Source organism: Buteo buteo, chromosome 22, assembly GCF_964188355.1.
Source record: "Buteo buteo chromosome 22, bButBut1.hap1.1, whole genome shotgun sequence".
NCBI classification, from domain to species: Eukaryota; Metazoa; Chordata; class Aves; order Accipitriformes; family Accipitridae; genus Buteo; species Buteo buteo.
Genome location: NC_134192.1, coordinates 12748175 through 12769041, shown reverse-complemented (window position 1 = coordinate 12769041; position 20867 = coordinate 12748175). Strand labels below are relative to the sequence as shown.

Below are 20867 nucleotides of genomic sequence, written 5' to 3'. Positions count from 1 at the left end.
CAGCGCAAACACACACTGTGTGACAGCTCCTCTTCCAGGGGCTGTCCAAGTTAAGTGGACTTGACACCGTCAGGAGGAGGGGAGCCACCCGCATCCTCTCCACCCTCTGGGGAAACCGAGGCACCCGCGTGTCGTGCCTGCATCCATGCCTGCATATGCTGAGGGGCCTGGGGATGGTTGGAATGGCTGTGGAGCTGGTTCTGCAGGTGGTCATGAGCGTGGACTCTCAACATAACCAGCTACAAGCCTCAGCCACATGTGCTGCGGTCAGCAGGGCACCAGGGCCAAGCTAATGAGGCCCTTGGAGAGGCCGGTGAAGCCAATGCGGAAACGCAGCTCCCTGATGGGTAGGGCTGCGGGGAATGGTGCAGCCATAGCCCTCCTGCCCGCCTTGCAGCTCTGCAGGCAACCAGCACTGCGAGGAGCAAAGCAGTGCTGAAAATAAGCTCTGAGAAAATGAAGGCAGCGAGCATCCCATCGGGAAGGCGAAGGCAGCACTGATTTGTTGCTGGCCAGTTCAGGGGGATGGAGCAGGAGCTGCAAAAGCAGAGCCTGCCTGTGCCTGGGGGACCCCAGGCACTGCGCCGCATCCCGGACAGGGATTTTTGGGAGTGACAAGAATAGGCTTCTTCCCCATGTTCCTCAAATCAGAGCATGAGGTGTTTTTTCTGTAAACAGCAAAGATGCCAGCCAGCAGGCAGCTGCTGGCGATGGGCTCCGGGAGACAGGCATCTACCTCCAGGCTGCCCTGCAGCTGGTCTCCCCAGGGACAGCAAGACCGGGGGGCCAAGGACTGCACTATGACCCAGGCTGTGGGCAACTGCTGCCAGCCTGGTGCAGTCCCTAGGGCTGGCATGGGCATGGCCCTCTCTGGGGATCCCTCTGTCCCTGCCCTGAAGCCATCCTCATCAGGGTGCCAGACTCTTCTAATAAGAGAGATGCAGGCAGCAGAGGCTGGGGTTGCTAAGACAGGGACAAAAGCATGGTACCTTTTTTCCCTTTCCCTCTGCTATCTCTGAGCCCACATCAAACTGTTCCCCTGGGACTGGACTCTTACCTGCTGCAAATCTGCCTGGATCCAGAGCCTGGAGGAGGGCTGTGCTAATCCACACTGCCTGGATCCTGACCCCTCTCTGCTGCTCAGCCCCTGCATTGCCACATCTATATATTTAATCCCACCTGATAAACCCTGTCGTGCATTTGCAGACAACACAATTCTGAAGGGCTGAGTGATTCAACCCTTTGAGAACAGGTTTGGTTTTTTTCCAGATTGAGGTGCTTAAGCTCGATTTGAGGATGAACAGTCGCCTGTAAGATCAATTTTGTGCTGTTTGTGTTGTGGGGGGGAGCGGGAGAGAGGGCAGCAGGTGAAGAAGCGTGCTTTGCTCTTCGTGTAGGGCCACAAAGATCCCCTGGGCTCGCAGCCCCACTCGGGGGGGGGGCTGGGGGCCAGGATGCTGCTGCCCACGCTGCTCCTTGGTCTGTCCTTCAGAGTCAGCTTGGATCTTCGCCTTTGCCCCAGAGCCAGGAGATCCTGCAGCACCAGGAGGGGCAGAAGCTTCAGCTGGGCACAGGTTTGTGGTGAGCTGTAAGCAACCTGCTCCAGCTCCCCTCCAGCAGACTTGGAGGGTGGGAGGACTCCAGGGTGGGTTTGATAGCAGCTTAGAGGCAGCCCCCATTTTGGGGGGTGTCACATGCTCTGCATCTTGCAGTCCCAGCCCCAGTGACAGGCCAGGATGTGGGCCAGCCTCCCGCCAAAGACAGGATAACAACTGCAATTAATCAGAGGCAGAGGCAGATGCTCTAGGAGACTCTGCTTATTTTAATTAGAGAGCACCACATAGCACGCACCTCCATCCCCTGTCTCCTAATTCCCTCCTGCCTTCCTTCCCCTCTCCAAGGCTCCCAGCCAACGCAGGCGACTCCGGACATCCTCCTCTCTCTTTCGCCCTAGGACTGGGATTTTTTTGCAGAAACCAAGGCGTGAAACAGAGATGCTGAATGCAGAGGGCTCTGCCAGCCAGCCAGTGTGCAAGCACTGCCGTGAGCTTCTGCTCTGTACCAATTGCTTAAATGCTTAATGAGCACTGGGGAGCAAAGTGCTCCTTGTGAAAGATTCAAGGCCTCTGTGCCTTCAGTTTAGGGCTATGTGAGCTCCCCTTTCCATTTTTTAATCCTCTGACCAGTGAAAGCAAGGGAAAGCAGACACAGTCTCATCGCTGTTTCTAAGGAAAGCAGGAAAACAAATAGGAAAACCTGCATGCCTGCATTCAGGGAGAGGACAGCCTCTCCGCCCCGGGGTGGACATGGTGGCAGGCTCCCCCAAAGCAAACATTTCGAGGCATCTAATCGGGTGTGAAATTAATGCCAGGAAGACACATTCATTGCTGCCAGCCTGAGGCTCTCCCTGGCCACCCAGTGTGCACCCAGATTGGGCGCTTCATTCTCATTTAATGGCACATTCGTCTAGTTCCCCAGTGTTGTGCTGCTCCCCATCTTTCCCCAGAGAAGCTGTATAATGGGCTGCAGGTGCTTTCCTTTCCCAGCAGGAGCAAAAATCATCTCAGGGCAATAAATGCGTGGCTAGGGGACGAATAACTGTGGTGCTGTTTTGGTGGGGAGACTGGGGCCCTGCTGGCATCAGAGCACAGGCAGAGAGCCTGAACTCCTACCACGCCTCAGCAAGGCAAGCGGGCACTGGGTTTGGGTGTAGCCGCTGGCAGGATGTTCCCTCCAGTGGCCCAGGAAGGTGCTGGGGGGATTTGAGGCTGCTCCTAGGGAAAGGTGGCACTGTGGCATGGGAGGAGGGGACAGGATGGCAGCAGTGCTGGGGAGCCCAGTAGGTGCCTGGTGCTTATGCAGCAGTGCCAGTGGGACCCAGTGCCTCGCTGAGCTGGGCAGGGTGACCCAGAGGAGATTGCAAGGTGAACCAAGACATTGGTCCCAACTCCAGCTAATGTCACTCTATGATTTTGTGGCGCTTTTCCAGGCTAAAAATACCCCTGCTGTTGGTGCGGCGCGGCATGGGGCGGGTTCTGCACGCAGTGGCTGCGGAACCAGCCAAGGGCAGCCAGCCGGTGGGGCTGGGGTGGCCCTGCAGCAGCCATGGGGCTGACCCTCCCGCTCCCTGAGCAGCCAAATGCAGAGGTCACCTATTTTCTCCTCCTTCTCTGAGGTGACCTGGCACCTCTCTCCAGGGCTGTACCGGATGCAACCGCTCAGCCAGTAGTCGCCAAAATACCGTGTGGGGAGAGAGAGTCCTCAGTGACGTCTCTGAGCTGTGTTTCACCCCAGCACCGGGTCCTTTGCTGATTCTGGAGGGTGACATCAGCTCCTCAGGGTGCGTCTGGCCCATTTGGTGACCAGCCTGGGGGTGGGATGCTGCAGCAAGCCTCATTTCCCCAATGAGTGGCAGCAAGGCCTGAGGAGCTCAGCCCATCGCTGTGGCTGTGGGGCTGCTGCGTGTGCTAAGGAAATGTGCCCCCAGCCCCTCCGTACAGCTGAAGGGGTGGGTGGCACCAGGCCAAGGGGCCTCACCTGTCTCGGTGTGTCTGAGCTGCTGGGGAGCTGAGTTTGGGACACTTGAGTGGGTGGCTGGAGGGGACAGGTCTGACAAGCCTCTCCCGGGATTGGAGGCAGTCCCAACACGGCAGGATGTGGCTGGGCCAGCCCCATCCACCTTCACTACCCTCCTTGCCATGGGGGCAACTCAGCCCTGCACCGCTCTGCTGTCACAAGCAGATCACTCAGAGCTGGGCAATGAGAAATGCAGGATATGGCCCTGGGCCCACATCTGCGTCCATGGTGGGACTTTTTAGGATGATCCATAGGGATTCAGTCGCCTGTGCCATCGTGCAGCCTTGGGGTATGTCATGTCATCCTGGGGACCGCTGTGATGGAGGCCACGTGGGCAGAGCGTGGCTGCCGTTGGGGCCAGATGCCGTGCTGGGTGGGAGCCAGCCATGTGGCCGAGGAAGGGGCAGGCCGTGTTGCAGCAGCCACACTGCCAGTGGCTGTGCAGCTCAGTGCTGCCTTGGGGAGCTCTTCTGTACTCTGTCAAGTTGGTCATGCAGGTTGGAGGGTGTTTCAGATGTTGGTCTCCTGAAAGCTATCAAAGAAAAGAGAGTGTAACACTTGTTCTTCAATACCCAACCTCACCTAACAGCGCTTATCCTCACGTCTAACATATTTCTGACATTTTATGGCAGGTTTTCAAGGAAATACTTTGTGTACGTTGCCCCATCATGTATGAGCAGGGGACTGCCACCCTGGACTGAAGACAGGTCCTAACTAAGCCTAGATCATCCTAACTTGCCTTTTCCCATCTGGGGGTGGCGGACCTTGTGCCTCCTACCACGGATGGTGCTCTGCTTTGGGTGAACTACGTGGATCGTATTTGCAGATAGAGCACGCGCAGAGGGAACCGGAGGCAGAGGGAAGGCTGGAGCAACGGTAGCAGCTGATCCCGTGACCTTGACAAGCTGGACATGCTGAACGGGGAGATTTAATTTAGATAAGTGTGAAGAGAGACTCTTGGGGCCAGCAGCAAAGCCTGGCACAGATTCCAAAACCCTCAGTGGGTGCCTCGCACCCCAAGGGTGACCTGGCCCTTTCCCATCTTCGTGTTCCTTCTCTTTTACCATGGGTCACCCCTTTGCTGCCTGCCTTGTCCCCAAATTGCCCCACGGTGTGGGCTGGTTCCCTCCTGAGGCTGGGCATGCGGGAGGGGAATTACAAGAGGGAAGCTTGGACTGGAGCAGAGCTCTCTCTTGGCTGAGGATGCTCCCATCTCTGCTCCCAGAAATGGCCCTGCTTGGCGAGGATGGCGATCGGATGGGGTTGGGATCTGTTGATGGGCTGCCGGGAGCAGTGCTGGGGGCTGCAGCAGTAGCCTAACCCCTGCTGCAGTTGTTTCCAGCATTTCCAATTACCCTGGGGAAAATCTATTGGATTTTGACACTGCAAGACCCCCCAGACCGTAACCTCTGCCTCCCCCAGCTCTGCCCCGCAGCTCTTCTCCCTGCCTGAGCCTGGGGAGGAGAGGAGCTGCTGTGCAAAATCAATGCCTTGGCCAGTGCCGGACTAAGGGGTGTTGTGTCAGCAAAGGCAGGTGGGGGATATGGGACAGGGTCAGCGTGGTCCCCCAGTCTCCTCCCCACTTTGGGGTACCCAGCTCTGTGCATCCTTGGCCACGGTTGCCATGGTGATGTGCATCCCTTGCTGCAGCAGGAGCGCTTGCAGAGTTTGATGAGCTCTGTTTGCTGTTCTCGCCTCTGTGGCTTTCCTGCCCTCGACCCTGGCGGTCTCCAAGCATGAAAGCAGGAGATCACTGGGAGCAAAATGCGTGGTAGCATTGCAGGGTGTTAACCGCAGGCTGCCTGCCTCAGTTTAATTGGATGGGACTGTTTTTTTCCACTAGAGACCCCCAGAAGGGACAAGTTTGGAAAACAAAGCGTTACACATCTGTGGCATTAGGCGGCAAGCAGGGGGGAGAAGGAATATGAAATCAGCCCCCCTGCCCCGTGCCCCCTGCGCCGTGCCCCCCTGCCGCTTTCCCCCCCGGCACGGCCAGCGTGGTGGAGATGAAAGATTTGTTTAATTAGATGGCAAATCCCCCTGCTGCTGCACAAATGCAAACAGCAGTGGCTCAGGCAGCAGCTGCTTCCTGGGGGAATCTTGGCTGCGGCAGTCAGGGTACAGGGCTGCCATGATGGCACCTGCATCCCATGGAGCTGGTGGGTGTCACAGTGCCCATGAAGCCATGGCTTGCGGAGGGTCATCATGCTGGGTGACACCCTATGTGGCTGCAGAGGATGGTGCCGTAAGAAGCCTAGTGTGACCCTGGGTTTGCTCCCCCACTCCATCCTCTTCCTCCCATGCTGTTATGGGCTCTGGGGTGGCTGTCCTGGGGTCCCTGATGCAAGTGGCACCCTGGCAAAGGCATCTCATCAGTCCCCATGTCATCACCTTGCCATCCCCAGGGAGCAAGGTTGATTCTCCCTGTGCAGCTGCCGGCACAGAGGGGCTGCACAGCAGCGTTACCTAAGTAAATGTAACAACTGGAGCAGCAAATGAGTCCCTCGTCCCCAGAGCCACCCCGGGAGAGGAGCCTGCATGGCATTCGTGGGTTGTTTCCACCTGGCCCAGCTGGAGGGGATGCAGGAGGGCTGTGTGGCTGCTGCTCTCCACCCAGCTCTCCGAGAGCCGCCTGCATCTGCGACTCTGGGAAGAGACAGCGGGTGCCAGGTAGGAAATGTCTGCATCTCTGTCACCCTACCATTGGGTTTGCTATCCAGGAAATGGCACAGTGTGCCCAAGGTGCTGTGGCAGTAATGCCACCCGGGGGCTCTCACTGCTGTCCTTTTGCCACCCCATCGAGCAGTGACCTCCCCAGTGCTCACTTGCTCTTCCTTCGGGAAAGCCCCACCACAGCTGGCACCCACTGGCTGTGGGAAGGGTCCTGCCAGTCCAGGGACAGGGTCGGAGCAGCCAGGTCAGACCCTGTCCCCTGGTCCCTGGGATGGGCATCAGCCCTGGCACGCGTAAGCAAGTTGGGGCTGGGGCTGGCATGGGGGTGAGCAAGAGGATAAGAATCTTCCTGGGCTCTGGAGGGAAATACAGGGAAAAGCTCCCTCTCTGGATAGATATCCAAGACAAAACACTACAGACACAACCTCTGCTGCTCAGGACTGTGCTGGCTAACCCAGGACCTCCCTCAGCATCACTGTCCCTCCTCTGGGCTCAGGAAAACCATGGACAAGTTAGCACCTCCTTGGCTCTTTGGAGGCATGCGAATTCACCCTAAACTTCCACAATGGGGTCCCATGGGCGGCAAGAAATAAATGAGGGTGCCCTAGAGCTAAGCCCGTCCCTGGTGCTGCCTTCACCCTCCCTTTACAGAGCCCACTCTGGCTTCGCAGGGGCAACTAGAAACAGAGTGATCCTGGGCTGTATTTGCTCTTGTCAGACATCGTCGGCTCCAAGGAGGCAGAACGACGTTTGTGTTTCCCTTCCAAGATTTTCTGAAAGGTAAATGAGAACAGTTCAAGAATATGACCCCACGAATGGCAGAGCAAGAGAGTAATGAACAGCCCAGAGAACATCAGCGTGAGGCGTCTGTTTACCCTCCTTTAGGAAGCAAATCAAGGAGAAAGGCAGTGGACGTGAAAGGCAAATCTGCTGGAAAATCAGCCAGGGGAAAAAAAAAAAAAATCATCTTCTCCCCAAACCTATAATTAACCCAGGGGACTCACTGTACCAGGTGAGGAGCTTGGTAAGAATTTTGGGGGGAAATTAGAAACTAGAATAAGAAAGCAGTTTGGATCAGCATATTATCGCCAATTTCTGCAGTAAATAACGGGGCTATTTGGTGGGTAAAGGGAGCAGCGAGCAGCCAGCAAGCCCTCTGGGCCCTGGGCTGCCTCTCACATCAGCTGGACCCTGGGTTGTGCTGCCAGCAGCTGCCTGTACCCCTGATTCTCCCCCAGGCACAGGCAGCCGTGCCTGCACACGTGCACTGTGCGGCCCTGCCACCCTGGGCTTCACAGCCTGTGAAAGATCTGGGGACAGCAAGGCAGCAGCAGCGCTCCTGCATGCATCACCTCTGGGGTGCCAGACACCCTGCCCCAAGCACGCCTCGGGGGCTGGTGGTCTCCTCTGCCCTCCAGGCTCACAGCTCCTCCTACACCAGTGAGCCCAGGCACAGAAGAAGACCTTCCAAATCTTAAAACTTGGTATTTAAAAAATTTAAGTTACAAAAATTTAAATTTAATAAATGTAAAACTTGGCTCCTGCAGGGGAAAACATCAGCCAGGCTCACCAAAAAGGAGGCATGGTCATCTGCTCATCTTCTCCTAAGGGTGACTAGGTGGGGAGGTGAACTCAGCTCAGGTGTAATCTCAGCTGCCCAGCACCTCCGTGGGTGCCGCTGGGGTCCCAGATAAAGTCCGGCAGCTGATGCAGGCAGGAGATGGGCACTGGTGCCAGGGAGGAGGGCTCTGCCCCAGGTTATCCAGCAGGGCTTTGTTGCACTGCCTGCAGCCCTGTTTGCTGGGGTGTCCTGAGAGCATCCCTGGGAGACTCAGGGTGCAGGATCCCGCTGCTGCCCACGCCCAAGGCTGGTACCCATTGCCCAGCCCTTGGCTGAGCCCGGTGAGGGTTTTAGTCCACTCCTCTCCTGAACAGCCCCTGCCTTTCCTCTCTCATCCCACAACACTGGCCTATCCATCTGTCCTTCAGCGTGCCTCCCCTGTCCTCTGCCAGCAGCTGCCAGCTTCCTTTTTTTTTTTTCCAATTTAATTTTTATTAGCACATTTTGCAGCCTTGCAGCAACCCAGGAATACAAATAGGACAGCGAGTGCAGCCAGGCCCAGGCAGCGGTGAGCAGGGCCAGGTCCAGTGGGCATCCTTGGCACTAACGGGAGGAGGCAGCTGGACAGATGCTGCCGGTGCCACCATGACCTTCCCGTGGTTGCCATCTCCTCTCTGCCTGGATGGGGCTGCCTGGGAGAGCAGGAGATTTTGCACAGCAGGAAAACCCTGGGCATCCCTGGCTGCTGCAAGCAGCTGCCTGGCTTGCCCTGGCTGCAGAGCTGCTCTGGGGCACCTGATAGCAGGACACCTCTCGGGGTCCCCAGCTGGGGTGTTTTTACCCTGCTGATGGATGAACTGAGGCATCAAGGCAGGTGAAGAAGGACAGTTAAAATCAGCAGCAGATAATGAGAAATTCAGCCTGGTCGGGGAAGCAGCTGCCTAAAAATAGCAGCAAGGTTCTCAGCTGTGACAAGATACACCCAGATTTCTCCCGCTGCCCCATCTATAATGGATAAGGGCACTGCATGCACTGTCACTGGCTCCTCTTGGGAGTACCAGGGCTGTGCCTTCATTTTGGAGGCTGCAGGGCGGAGGGGCTTTCTGTGTTTTGCAGGATCAGCACCCACGGAAGCATGTGATTTTGGCCACCATGTGGGGACATAAGCAAAGAAATCAATTGGGCGGGGGGGGGAAATCCTCCCTGAAACTGCGGGGCTGCAGCAGCCAGAAGCAGGCAGGAAACCTTCTCCCAGCCAGCCCCCACTGCGACTGGCCTCCCTGCTGCCTTCTGGCTCACCCTGGGGAGGGCTGCCCGCGTGCCCAGTGTGTGCCAGGGGGCCAGGGCAAGCAGGAGGCTGTCCCATGCCATCAGTGTGATGGGAGCAAGTGTGACAGGCTGTCTGCGGTGATTACGGGTGAGGTGGCTGCATATGGGGACAGGGACAGGGGTGATGCTTTGGTCTTCTGCCCCATATACTCCTGCTTGCTTTCCCATCTTGCTTCTTTGTGCTAATGTGGTGGAGCAGTGCAGATCAGCAGTGCCTGTGTGGCTCTTCCTTTGCCATTGCTGTCACCTGCTTGTCCCTCCAGCCCCAAATTTGCCTTCCCAATGGCCCAGGGAAAGCTTGAGTCTGAGCTGCAGCTGTGAAGCATCAAGGATGGAAGAGAAAAAACACACAAACATCCTAGAGAGGCCTTACCATGCAGGGGGTATATTTAGAGATATATGTGTGTGTGTTTTCCTCCAGATACTTCATTATGGTGCAGCCTGTCCCAGTGTCTTAGTGCAGATTGTGGGTGGCTGGGGAAGGAAAGCCTTCTCTGTGTCCAGCCCCCAGCACACCTCACAAGGGGCAGCATGGTAGTCCCAGGCTCTGTTAATGAGTGCAGATAGCTAAGTCCTTTATTGCCCTGTGGGGGGTGGTTTTGGACATAATTGGCCACTGCCGGTTTGTGATGTTACCCAGCTACGGTCACCTCTAAATGGCCATGAGAGGTCATGATCCCTACAGCCACTGGAAACCAGCAGGGCCCAGTCTGCAGCGCAGGGTCAGCACAGCAAAGGGTCAGAACACATTGCAAGGTGATCTGGATTGATTTATAAGCATGTTTATTTTTACCAGCCTGGCATGGCCCTCTCCTGGCTGGCAAACAGGGATGCGTCTTCCCTTCGCCGCCTGAGAAATAGCAGCATTTTCTCTGGCAGGGACAAGCTGACAAGGAAGCTTTTATGCTGGCTGGCAGGCTCCCTGCAGCCGCACACTGCCCTGGGGGCCTCATCCAGGAAGGGGCTGAGCTGCAGGATTGCTCCAAGCATGCGAAAGCATGCAGTTACACACTGAGGATTTGCAGGAGAGGCTCTCAGCCTTTCCAACTGAAATGTAAAGGGACCGGGATGCAAGAAAGCCTTTTCAGCATCCCTGTGGCCACACATACCCCTGAGCCTCTGCCCCCCAGCACAGGCAGATGGTGCAGTGCTCGGGGTCCGCTGTTGGCTGCCCACCCAGCTGCTCAGTGCACGGTACCTGCCGTGCTGACAGAGGAAAGGCAATTCCAACTATTTTCCTGCATGCTTTCTTCTACCTTAAGCCTTAGAAATCCAGGGAAGGGATTTCCCCCTTTTCCCATCTCCCTGTGTTGCAGCTCTGCTCTGGAGCACTCGCGGGAGCACTGCTGGGAGATGGGCTGGTCCCTACAGCCAGCAGGTGATGCTAGCAGCAGCACTGAGGGATTTCCATCCCAGGAGGGAAATCCTTGCTGACAAAGAGTGGCCATTCACCAAGAATTTTAAGCCATTTTGTGTAGAAATCACAGTCCCTCTTAGCTGCCCACCTTTTTCCAATGGTGTCAAGCTGCTGCTTCCCTCCAGGGTGTTCCAAAATTGCAGAGTGAGCAAGACTGGGCTTTCTATGGAAAGAAAAAGAAGAACTTACATTTTTTTTCCCTGTGTAATTTTTTTAAAAAATATATTATGTTATATTTTATATATTTTATTTAGGGGGGGGTGTTGTGTCATATTTTTTCCTCCTGGTGGCCAGAGGTCCCCCTGCGCTGCAAGCTGGGCCCTGCTGGTTTCCAGTGGCTGTAGGGTAGTCCTCTGCCACCCTGCCTCGCAGTTGGAAACTAAGGCAGGGAGTGGTGCTGGGGGGGTGAGGAGCTGGGTCCCACGGATATGGGGTGCAGATGGCCACCATGAAGCCCTGGCAGCATTTGCACAGCTGCCCAAGTGGTGTTTCCCCCACAGCCCACTTGTGGGCAAGCCAAGGGGTGGCTGTTTGGATGGGCAAGGAAGGGGCAGGGGTCCCCACAGGGTGGCCCACCCTGCTCCTGGCCTGCCACAGCCCAGAGACCCCCCAGCCCACCAGCATCCCCAGCCCCAGGGACAGCCAGGCCCTGCCACCTCACTGCCTGGCACAAAGCGGGGCATTGAGGGACACAGCGGGGCTTTGTCCAGCCCGTGCCCGCCGGGAAGGGGCCGGTTGCCCTCTGCAGGCTTCCCCGGTCCTGTGCTGGCTCTGCAGCCGCAGCACCCAGGCGAGCTGGGGACACCCATGGGAGCTGTGGCAGCCATGGGACATGGGGCATCCAAGGGGGCTGGGGTACCCATGGGAGCGGGACCACCCCAGGGAGCTGGCTCCATCTGCTGCGGCCCTGGAGCCGTACCTGTCACTTGGGGACCCCATGGCTGTGCCCACCTGAGCGCTCTTCCCCCACGGGGGCCAAGGGGCCTGGGAAAGCGGTCTCAGGATTCCCATTAAAAGGGGTAAACCTCCCAGTTTGGAGCCCCCAAGGCTGAAAGCAGGTCCCTGGGACAGGGGACCCTGTACCCCACTGGCAGGTGCTGGGGTGTCAGGGAGGTGTCAGAGGGGTACCCCCGACCGTGGGGCCAGTCTCCCACACTGCCACAGTGGGCAGCCCGGGGCAAACACAGCCTGGCCGGGCCGGGGGTGCCCAGAGCCACCGATGAGGGGACACCCCATGAAGCCTCCCCACTCTCTTTCGCAAAAGCCTTTTCCCCTCAAAGCCCTGAGCGGGGCTGTGGGGAGGCTCTGCCCACGCAGCTGCCAGGCACCCAGGAGCTGGCAGCCAAGGGGTGCTGCTGGGGGGGTCGAGGGGGAGGGGCGGGGTCCTGTCCCTTTAAGGGGGGTGGCTGTCACTCAGAGAGCCCTTTTCTTTGCTGGAGAGCGGGACAGGCCCCCAGAGGGGGAAATACAGGGCGAGGGACCGCCAGGCAGGCGAGGGCTCCGAGGGCTCCGGCAGACAGCACCAAAGCAGCCGCGCGGGTGGTCGGGGGAGTTGACCAAGTCCAGCACAATGGGTGAGTATGGGGTGAGGGTGGCGGACGCCCGGAGAGCTGTTGCTGGCGGCTCTGCGGACCCCGTCCCAGAGCAGAGGCCCCTGAAACTTTCCTCTGGCGCTGGTCTGGTCGGGTGGCCCCTGCGTGGCCATGCTGGCCATGGGAGCTGCCGGGGGAGGATGCCTCGGCGCGGTGGGAACGGCGTTTTCTTTCCCAATGTGGTTTTCTGTCCCTGTGTGCTCATGCGCTGTCTGTGGGGACAGGTGCCATCCCCATGGCTGGTCCCACCCAAGCCCTCGCCACACAGGCGGGAGAGATGAGAGTTCCTGCCCAGGGCCGGTGGGAGCTGGGAGGTCCAGGGAGGATGCTGAGACCTGCCACAGCTCGTGCCACTTGTACGCTGGGAGCCGTGGGAAAACAGAGGCACTCCTCATGCCTCAGTTTCCCTATTGATACGCCAGAACTAATACTTACCAGCATACCCCCCAGGGCATCAGGGGTGCTCTGCTCCCAGAGGTGACAGGGGCTGCCGGCACCCTGCCTCCTCCTCCTGTCTGCAGCATATTGTTTGGCTCCAGCAGCAGCTGAGCCTGGGTACAAGGCCTGGGATTGTGTGGCACAAGGGCTCTTTCTCTCCTCCCTTCCCCTCCCCAGGCTTCCCCAGCGCAGCTTCCCAAAGCTCGAGGGGCCGGAGCTGTGGCAGGGAGCCTGCCAGGCCCTGCCGCATCCTGGGACCCGCAGGCCCCCAGGAACGGGGCTATTCACCATGCCCCAGTCCGGGCACCTGCCACGCCACTTCTCAGGTGGCCAAAAATAAAAATGAAAAAGGTGTGTTTGGCCCAGCACCCCGCTGCTGCAGGTCCCAGTGAGGTTCGAGGAGCAGTGCTGGCCAGGAGGAGCAGGACCCCCCTGGACCTGCCACGTCCAAGGCAAACAAGCGGGAGGGGGTCCCAGTGCTCCCCCGTAGCGCTGCCTTTGTTCCCTGTTTGCTTTCAGCATGGGGCAGCCGCCAGGGCGTCAGTGCCAGGACAATCCCCCATTGTCCTCGGTGCCACCGCACGACCTTGCTCCCAGTGGGGAGGGGAGGGCACCCCATGGTTTTCTTGTCCTTTGAGGGAGGAGATAAGCACTGTGGGATCCGTGGAGGGAGCGTGGGTTTGGGAACGCTTCCCACGGGTGCCTGTTTGGCATTCAAGGCACAAATGCTATGCCCAGATGGGGTATGCCCTGGCAGCCACCATGCCCAGGACAGTGGGGTGCCGAAGCTCACATCTTGGGGAAGGGGAGCAGCTTCCCTGCACAGAGGTGTTGCACAGCCAGGGCAGCAGGTTATTGCAGCTTAGCTGGAGCCAAACTGAAGCTCCAGAGCCAGATGCTGGTGGGTGCAAACCCACCTGGCTGCCCACCCCTAAACTGTGCAGGAGAGTGGCTGGCTGAGCACCTCCGAACACAGCCCATCAGGAACCTGAGCTAATGATCCTGTATGTTAGAGCCCTGACATGCAGAAGGAGCAGGTGTCCATGGCCCCACTGCTGAAAAAAATCCACCATTTAGGCAATCCAAGCAGCATACTGGCATGTGCCCTCGCTTTCCATACCCACACACAGGTACACATGCCCTCTTGCCAAATATCTGTCCCTTAGGACTAAATCTATCACACAAGCACCGACGTTTGGGGAACTAACATGGCTCCTCTCCATAAGCACATCTGCCCGTGGAACGGGGCTGCTGCAGCATGAGCTGCCCATGGGGTGCCAGAAGAGGGGATGAGTGCACCCCAACGTGCTGCCTGGAAGCCCAGTGTGCTTGGGGCATGTGCCAGGTCCTCCTGCGCTGCCCCAAAGCTGGGCCATGTTGCTAGGTCTCCAGTGCAGTTTGTCTCTGTGGAGGTGCTGGGCTCCCCTCCATCTTCAATGGCAAAAGAAAAATGCAGGCAGCTGGCATCGCCGTTGCCTGCAGCTGGGCTGCGCTGGCAGCGGGGAGCCCATTAGCAGCTTGTTTCCTGGGTCCCACTGGCATTACGCTACATCGCCTTGTATTTTCATCTTGTTTCGCATGGGTCGGCACAGCTGGCTTGCCTCAGCTCCCCGGCCGCCTCACACCCAAGGGCTGACTTGCAGCCCTGGTGCCCCACACTGCCGTCACCCCTGTTCCTGGGCACACTTGGGTGCAATCCTGCCTGGCTGCTTAGAGAGCTCTTGGGGAAGCTGCTGGGCTTCCTCTCCAGCATTGCAATGAATCACTTAATCATTTCTGGATTTTCCTTCAGCCTGCTTCCCTCCTCCTGCTGGGCACCTTCCTTGCCCTGTGCTTCCCTGCTCCTGAGCTGCAGGCTCCAAGCGCTCCCTGTCCCGGCAGCCCCATCCCACCTCACCTCTCTTCTCCCTAGGTTTGCTCGAGTGCTGTGCCAGATGTCTCATTGGGGCACCCTTTGCTTCACTGGTTGCCACTGGCTTGTGCTTCTTCGGGGTAGCACTGTTTTGTGGCTGTGGGCACGAAGCCCTCACAGGCACCGAGCAGCTCATTGAGACCTACTTCTCCAAAAACTACCAGGACTACGAGTATCTCATTGACGTGTAAGTACCCTGTGGTGGTGCATCGCCCTCGCACTGGGGCCCCTCGCGTCTCTGTCTTGCTCTGTGCTGGGAGGAGGTGTCTGGCCAGGCTGGCTGGGCCGATGTTGTCACCCAGGCACCATGGAGACCCCAGGCTGTGTTTACCGTGTGCCAGTGCCGCGGCTGCATGGCAGTGTCCAGTGGCCACTTGTTTCTGTTTCACGCCTGTTTTATCTGACCCTCGCTAGGTGCTCTGGCTAGTGCTGGACCTCTGCAATGGGTAGGTATGGAGGGTACGGGGCAGCCGGCAGGGGCCCACAGCCTTGCTCACCACAGCTTTGCCCCTGTTCGCTCTTCTTGCGACTTCACCCTCTGTTTCAGTCCCCCCAGGGTGGCACGGGGAGGGTAAGTCGCTGCAGCCAGGCTGCCCCGGCCATGCTGCACGTGGGGCTGAGCTCTCCAGCACCACCCCAGCGTCTGAGCATCCCTGCCCACTCCTCTCCCTGGCAGCATCCACGCTTTTCAGTATGTCATCTATGGCACAGCCTCCTTCTTCTTCCTCTACGGAGCCCTGCTGCTGGCCGAAGGCTTCTACACCACCGGTGCTGTCCGGCAAATCTTCGGGGACTACAAGACCACCATCTGCGGCAAGGGCCTCAGCGCAACGGTAACTGGGGGCCCGAAAGGGAGGGGAGCGCGAGGCCCCCAGCGAGCTCACTCATTGCAGCGGGTGTGTCAGTGTTTGGGAAAGTGGCTAGGACATCCTGACAAGGTGATCTTAACTGGGGTTTGGCACCCCTTCGCGCGCCTGCAGCGGGTTCGCCACGCTCGGCGTGGCCAAAGGGCAGGAGACTGTGGCCGTCCGGGTTTTGGGGTATCCCAAAGGGAAGCGCAGCCCGGCCGCCCTCCCCCAGACCTGCTGTGGCCTCTGGGGACCAAAGCAGCCCAAATGGCCACATTTAACAAAACCGCTTCATGTTTAAGCGTTGGCGGGGAGAGCCAGGAGCATCCGTGCGGTGCTGGCAGCCCAAGGCTCTCTGGCACCTCGTGCCCCTGGCGTTGTCCCCTCTGCTGTGCTTGGGGACCATGACAAAGTGCTGGTAAGAGGAGCCCGTGGCCTGGGGGAGTGGAGGGGGATGGCTGCGGTTCCCTTGGGGGCTGGTCGGGGTGGCACCGCAGAGGGAGGGCAGGAGAGCCGCATTTGCACGCCAAAGCGGGTTTTGCAGCTGCCCTCCCGCAGAAGCCAAGCCCTGCTTGCCGCGGCCGTGGTTACCTGCCCTGCGCGGGACGTGGCAGCCATCCTGCTGCCACCACCGGTCACCCCCACGCACGCGTAGCCGGCCGTGAGCCCGCGGCGAGCCTGGCGCTGGTGCTGGCCCCGTGAGCCGCAGGGATGCCCGGCTTGGGCTGCCGCTCCGTGCTGGCTGCTTTGGGGATCCGCCGGGTGTGGTGGGTGGCATGGAGCCGGATGCAGGCAGCATCCCAGTCCCCTGCCTGCCCCGCACCCTCTCCTGCCCGGGGACCCTCGCGCTCCCCTGTCTGTGTCCCTGGCCGCTCGGTAACCACGGCTCTGCCTCGGCTTGTCCTGCCCCTTGCAGTTTGTGGGCATTACCTACGTCCTGACCATCATCTGGCTCCTGGTATTTGCCTGCTCCGCGGTGCCCGTCTACATCTACTTTAACACTTGGACCACCTGCCAGTCCATTGCCAACCCCAGCAAGACCTCGGCCAGCATCGGCACCCTGTGTGCCGATGCCAGGATGTATGGTGAGTGACTGGTTCACTGCCCAGGAGCCTGGGCTCAGGGTGGAAGAGAGGGGATGGAGGAGAGGGTCCAGGTGGATAAGGCTGGGATAAAGCAGGGGCAAGTGCTGAAGAGCCCCGAAACGCTGGGGCGTGTGACACACGTGGCTGTGGGAGGCTGAGCAAGGTGGCTGGCTGGTGGCCATGCCTGGCTCACCTGGCTCCCCGTGTCTCACCAGGTGTCCTGCCCTGGAACGCTTTCCCCGGCAAGGTGTGTGGCTCCAACCTGCTCTCCATCTGCAAGACCAGCGAGGTGAGGACCTCCGTCACCCCATGTGCACTTCCCTCAGTGAGTGGTCTTGGCACTGGCCTTCCTGGCCAGCACACAGGACCCTGGGTGCTCACCCCCTCTTCCCTTGCAGTTCCAGATGACTTTCCACCTCTTCATCGCAGCCTTCGTGGGGGCAGCCGCCACACTGGTCTCACTGGTGAGTTGGTGCTCCCCCTGCCCGGCTGTTCTCTTCCACCCAGCGAGGATGTGGGGGCAGAAGACAACAGAGGTGGTGGGCATGGATGTGACAGAGCCTGTACTCATGTCATTTTCTGGCACATAAGTGCAGATGGTGAATTCGGGCCATAAGAATGTAGAGGTGACTGCTGGAGGGGATCTGCAGAGGCTTTAGGAGACCACCAGGGAGAGGTCCCGCTGCCCATGCACGAGTCTCTTGCCTTTCCCTGGCTCTTCTCTTGCTTTACATCAGTGATGAGACACTACGGTGTCCTGTCGGTGCAGCGGGGCCACAGGGCTCCATGGGACAACTGCCCTGTTGGGGTTCTGGGCTCAGGGATGTGACCTCAAGTGTACCACAGTGAGGTGTCCCCCGCTTGCACTCCTCACCCATGGGAGCTTTGTTTCTCCTCCTCCCCTCTTGCTCACTCTCTTCCCACCCACAGCTCACCTTCATGATTGCTGCCACCTACAACTTTGCCGTCCTCAAGCTGATGGGCCGAGGCACCAAGTTCTAGCCTGCGCGGTGGAGTCCAGCCAGACCAAACGCCCTTCTTTTCTCTAACCCCGAGGCTTTAACACTGCAGCCACCTGACACCAGGTCTCCTGCGTTAACTCTGCCTTCGCCGCTGACTCCCCTCCTCTTCCTCCCTCGCATCCATCGTGCTGAGCGTGACCAGGAAGGAGAGCTTCCCACCAATGGACACCTCTTCATGCACTTTTCTCTCTCTGCTCATCCGCAACCGGTTCGCTCTAGGGCCAAGCCCATCAAAACCAGCCAGAGAAGAGGAGGGACTTACTCCACTGTCCTGATGTTGCCTAGGGACAAGCAAAGTCCTTCATGCTCCTGGGAGGAGGAAATCCATGTAGGTTGCTCCATTAGTAGCAAGAGGCTACCTAGAGAGAAAAGGAAGTTGTCCCAGTCGCGGTACCATTGCTAGAGACTCTCCTGGAGCTGTCTGCTGTCACCACCCATGGATGGAGAATAAGAGAAGGATTGTTTTTTTTTTTCCCTTAGCAAAGAAAGGTGAATTTACCCCAAATTGCCTGCTGCAGCCAAGGCAAAGGGAGTTTAGGGCAAGGATCTTCCCATTGCGGAGAAGAGAGCCCTGACCCCAATGCTGATAAAGCCCTAAAACAGCTGCCCTTATTAAAGCCTAAAGGAGTTTGGTGTCTCTGTAGACAAGGGGGACTCCTGGCTTTACACTCCAGGCAGAAGAGAGGCAGCAGATAGGTTTGATCGAGAAGGGACATCTCTGCACTGAGCCCCGGGAGCGTAAAGCCAGAGCTGTCCCTCCGTAGGCAGGGGATGACCCTTTGGACTGCGCACCTTTGCCCACCCTGCCCTGCAAGTGCCACGCTCACCACACACTCTCGTCCCTTCACAATGGTGCTCTTCTCTGGGGTGACGTCTGCTTCTCTAACCTCCGCTGCGTCAGAGAGCTTGATTTGTTTCTCACCTATGTCAAACATAACTTTCCCTCATTCTGTCCCCCTCTTCCCCTCACTTTTCTTCCTGTGCTTCCTGCAAGTCAGGACAATTGTCTTGTGTCTGCCAGAGCGGGAGGGACTGGCAGCATCTCACTTCCAGCCAAAACCCATGAAGGAGTTGAGGAGGGAAGGAAAGGCGGTGGTTTGGGGGTCACGAGGCGGAAACACAGCCTGTCTCTGCAAACCAGACCTTTTCCAGTGCCAGTTCAGTCTTTTCCCACGGAAGGGGGCAGCAGGGTGAGGGGTTTGGTGGAAACAACCTCTCCCCCATGATCGCTCACCATGGCAGCTGGAGGAAAGCCCCCTGGCTGGGTAGCATGGGTCCAGCCAGACCCACCAAAATGCTGTTTCCAGTCCTTCCCGCCAACCAATATTTTGTTTTGCTCTTCCTTGCCTCTCCTTAATGCTAATCTTTGTGTTTATTTATTGGAGAAACTACTTTCAGTGGCAGACTGTAGCTCCATCTTGCATGTATTTTTTTTTTTGTCTGTATTATTATATTTTTTTTAAGTGCTGGTTTCAGCAGGGGCAAGGATAAAGGAGCAGATCTGCTGAGCAGAGCGTTCGAAGGACCCTTGCTGCCAGGAATGCTGAAATAGGTTGGCCAGGCTACCAACGCACACGGGCTGGGGATGGGGGAGATGCCAGGAGGGACAGCAGGGTGGGGAGAAACCAGTCAAGATCCGGAAATTCATATTGACGCTATCTCTCTTGGGGGTTTGCTGGGGTTTTTTTGGTACCTGTTTAACAAAAAAATAACCAGATACTCCTTCCACCCTTGTCCCCAGACCCCAAACACACACACACACACACACGCACACATGTGCACACACACACACACGCGCGAAAAAGAGTTAATCAACTGAAAGTGTTTCCTTCATTTCTGATCTAGAATTTCAACTTGTTAACAAGCAATAAAAAGGAGCAAGTTTTTAGAGACTTATCTTACAAGATGTATTTTATAAAAATTAAAGGAAATAAATTAAAATTAAGAACATTCTGAACAAGAGATATGTCTGTCTGTCCATTTGTTGTGCAGGATCCCCCCCCCCCCCGTGCCAAAAAAAAACATGGATGGGGAGGCTGCAGAGGAGAAGGTCCCAGAGGAGCAGTACTCACCAGCCCCATGTGTGGGCCAGCAGCCCCTGCAGGACTCTGCCCACCCCTCCTTCCCACCCCAGCCATGAGGTTCATAACTCTGACTTCAAAATCTTGGTTCCCAGCTGGGGAGCCCTTAAAACCTCTATTTCTCTTTCAGCCACCCAGAGGAAAGCTGGGGTCTTGTAGGAGCTGCTTGCTCATGTTTGGCAATGTGCCACTGTCCTTTAATACTCAGCCTATGTGGTGACAGCCTCTGCCACATCTCCTAATGTAGCACCTACAGCACAACCACAGCAAAACTGATCAGCATGGCTCAAACAAAGCTTGCTGGCTCGCATCAGGCAATGCATGTAGTACAAGCACATCCAAAGCCACACAGGATGCACCATTCTCTCACTTGCAGAGAGCCCTGTGTGAAATAGGATGGCCTTTTTCAGGCACGAGGGCAGACTCAACTATCACAGGGTCCTACATGTCCTGTCTGCACACTGTGTGGGTGGCTGCGTGCCGTTTGCTGCAGGGTCGTTAACAGTTTGCACAGTGCCAGCACGTGGGGAGACCATTGGATGGTGTTTTTCTGCCCTTGATCCAAACACTGCCCGTAGATGCACAATTCCATGGCAGCTACTAAAAAATTATCGATTCAAATGTTGCTTCTCTTGGAAATTCCCCTCAAGAACTGTGCTCAGGAGCCTCCGGGGAGCAAGGCCATAGAGGGATGCTCTCAGCCCCATGGTCAAACCCCAGCACTACTCCCATTTGTAGCAGATCTGCCCAAGAGGCAGATTTCAGGCACAGCTAGGTGCCCACGAGCGGCAGGGCAGGCTGAGAGCCAGCAGGCTGCTACCTACCCACAGCCAGGACCAATGCTGCTCTTCCTAAATGGGACGCTAGCCCAAATCCCACTCTCCCCTCTCTCCCCTGGCTTCAGCCCCCTCCGGGCAGGCAGTAAGGCTTCCCATACAGCCCAGCCAGGGGAGGTTTACCTCATGCATTGCTGCTGCCCCAGCTCAGTACACAGCTGTGCCTGCACGCCGGCCTTGCCCCAGCTCACAGAAACCTATGGGGCTGCAGCCAGCATCAATGGCGCTCTTTGTTCCCTGCATTCCCAGATGCCATCACCCTCCTCTCCCCATGCTGAAAGGGCCCTGTGTGTGCACGACCAGCCGCTGGACAGGAGCGAGCCAGGGAACAAAACACCATCTCTTTCCCCTGGCAGCGACTGGTGCCCCCCGGCCGGGGTGAGAGTTGGGGACAGCAGCGCAACATAGCATGTGAAAGTGGCCAGTGTGGCCAGGACGCCGGGCAAGTCCGAGGGCCAAAGAACACATGTAGCCTCGTCGGGTGTGCCCTTGGCTGT

The 20867-nt window shown here is 57.8% G+C and overlaps 1 protein-coding gene across 2 annotated transcripts; it reads left to right on the top strand.

The window, feature by feature from the left end:
• Positions 1-11996: 11996 nt before the first annotated feature.
• PLP1 (proteolipid protein 1) lies at positions 11997-19408 on the top strand. Of its 2 annotated transcripts, none has more exons than XM_075054072.1 (7): positions 11997-12130; positions 14499-14685; positions 15175-15331; positions 16263-16431; positions 16647-16720; positions 16830-16895; positions 17362-19408. In XM_075054072.1, the coding sequence occupies exons 1-7, from the start codon at positions 12127-12129 to the stop codon at positions 17431-17433; spliced, it is 729 nt and encodes a 242-aa protein (XP_074910173.1). In that variant the 5' UTR covers positions 11997-12126; the 3' UTR covers positions 17434-19408. The 2 variants fall into 2 exon arrangements, with proteins under 2 accessions (XP_074910173.1, XP_074910172.1); XM_075054071.1 differs by having other exon boundaries at positions 15175-15436.
• The last annotated feature ends 1459 nt before the right edge of the window (positions 19409-20867 follow it).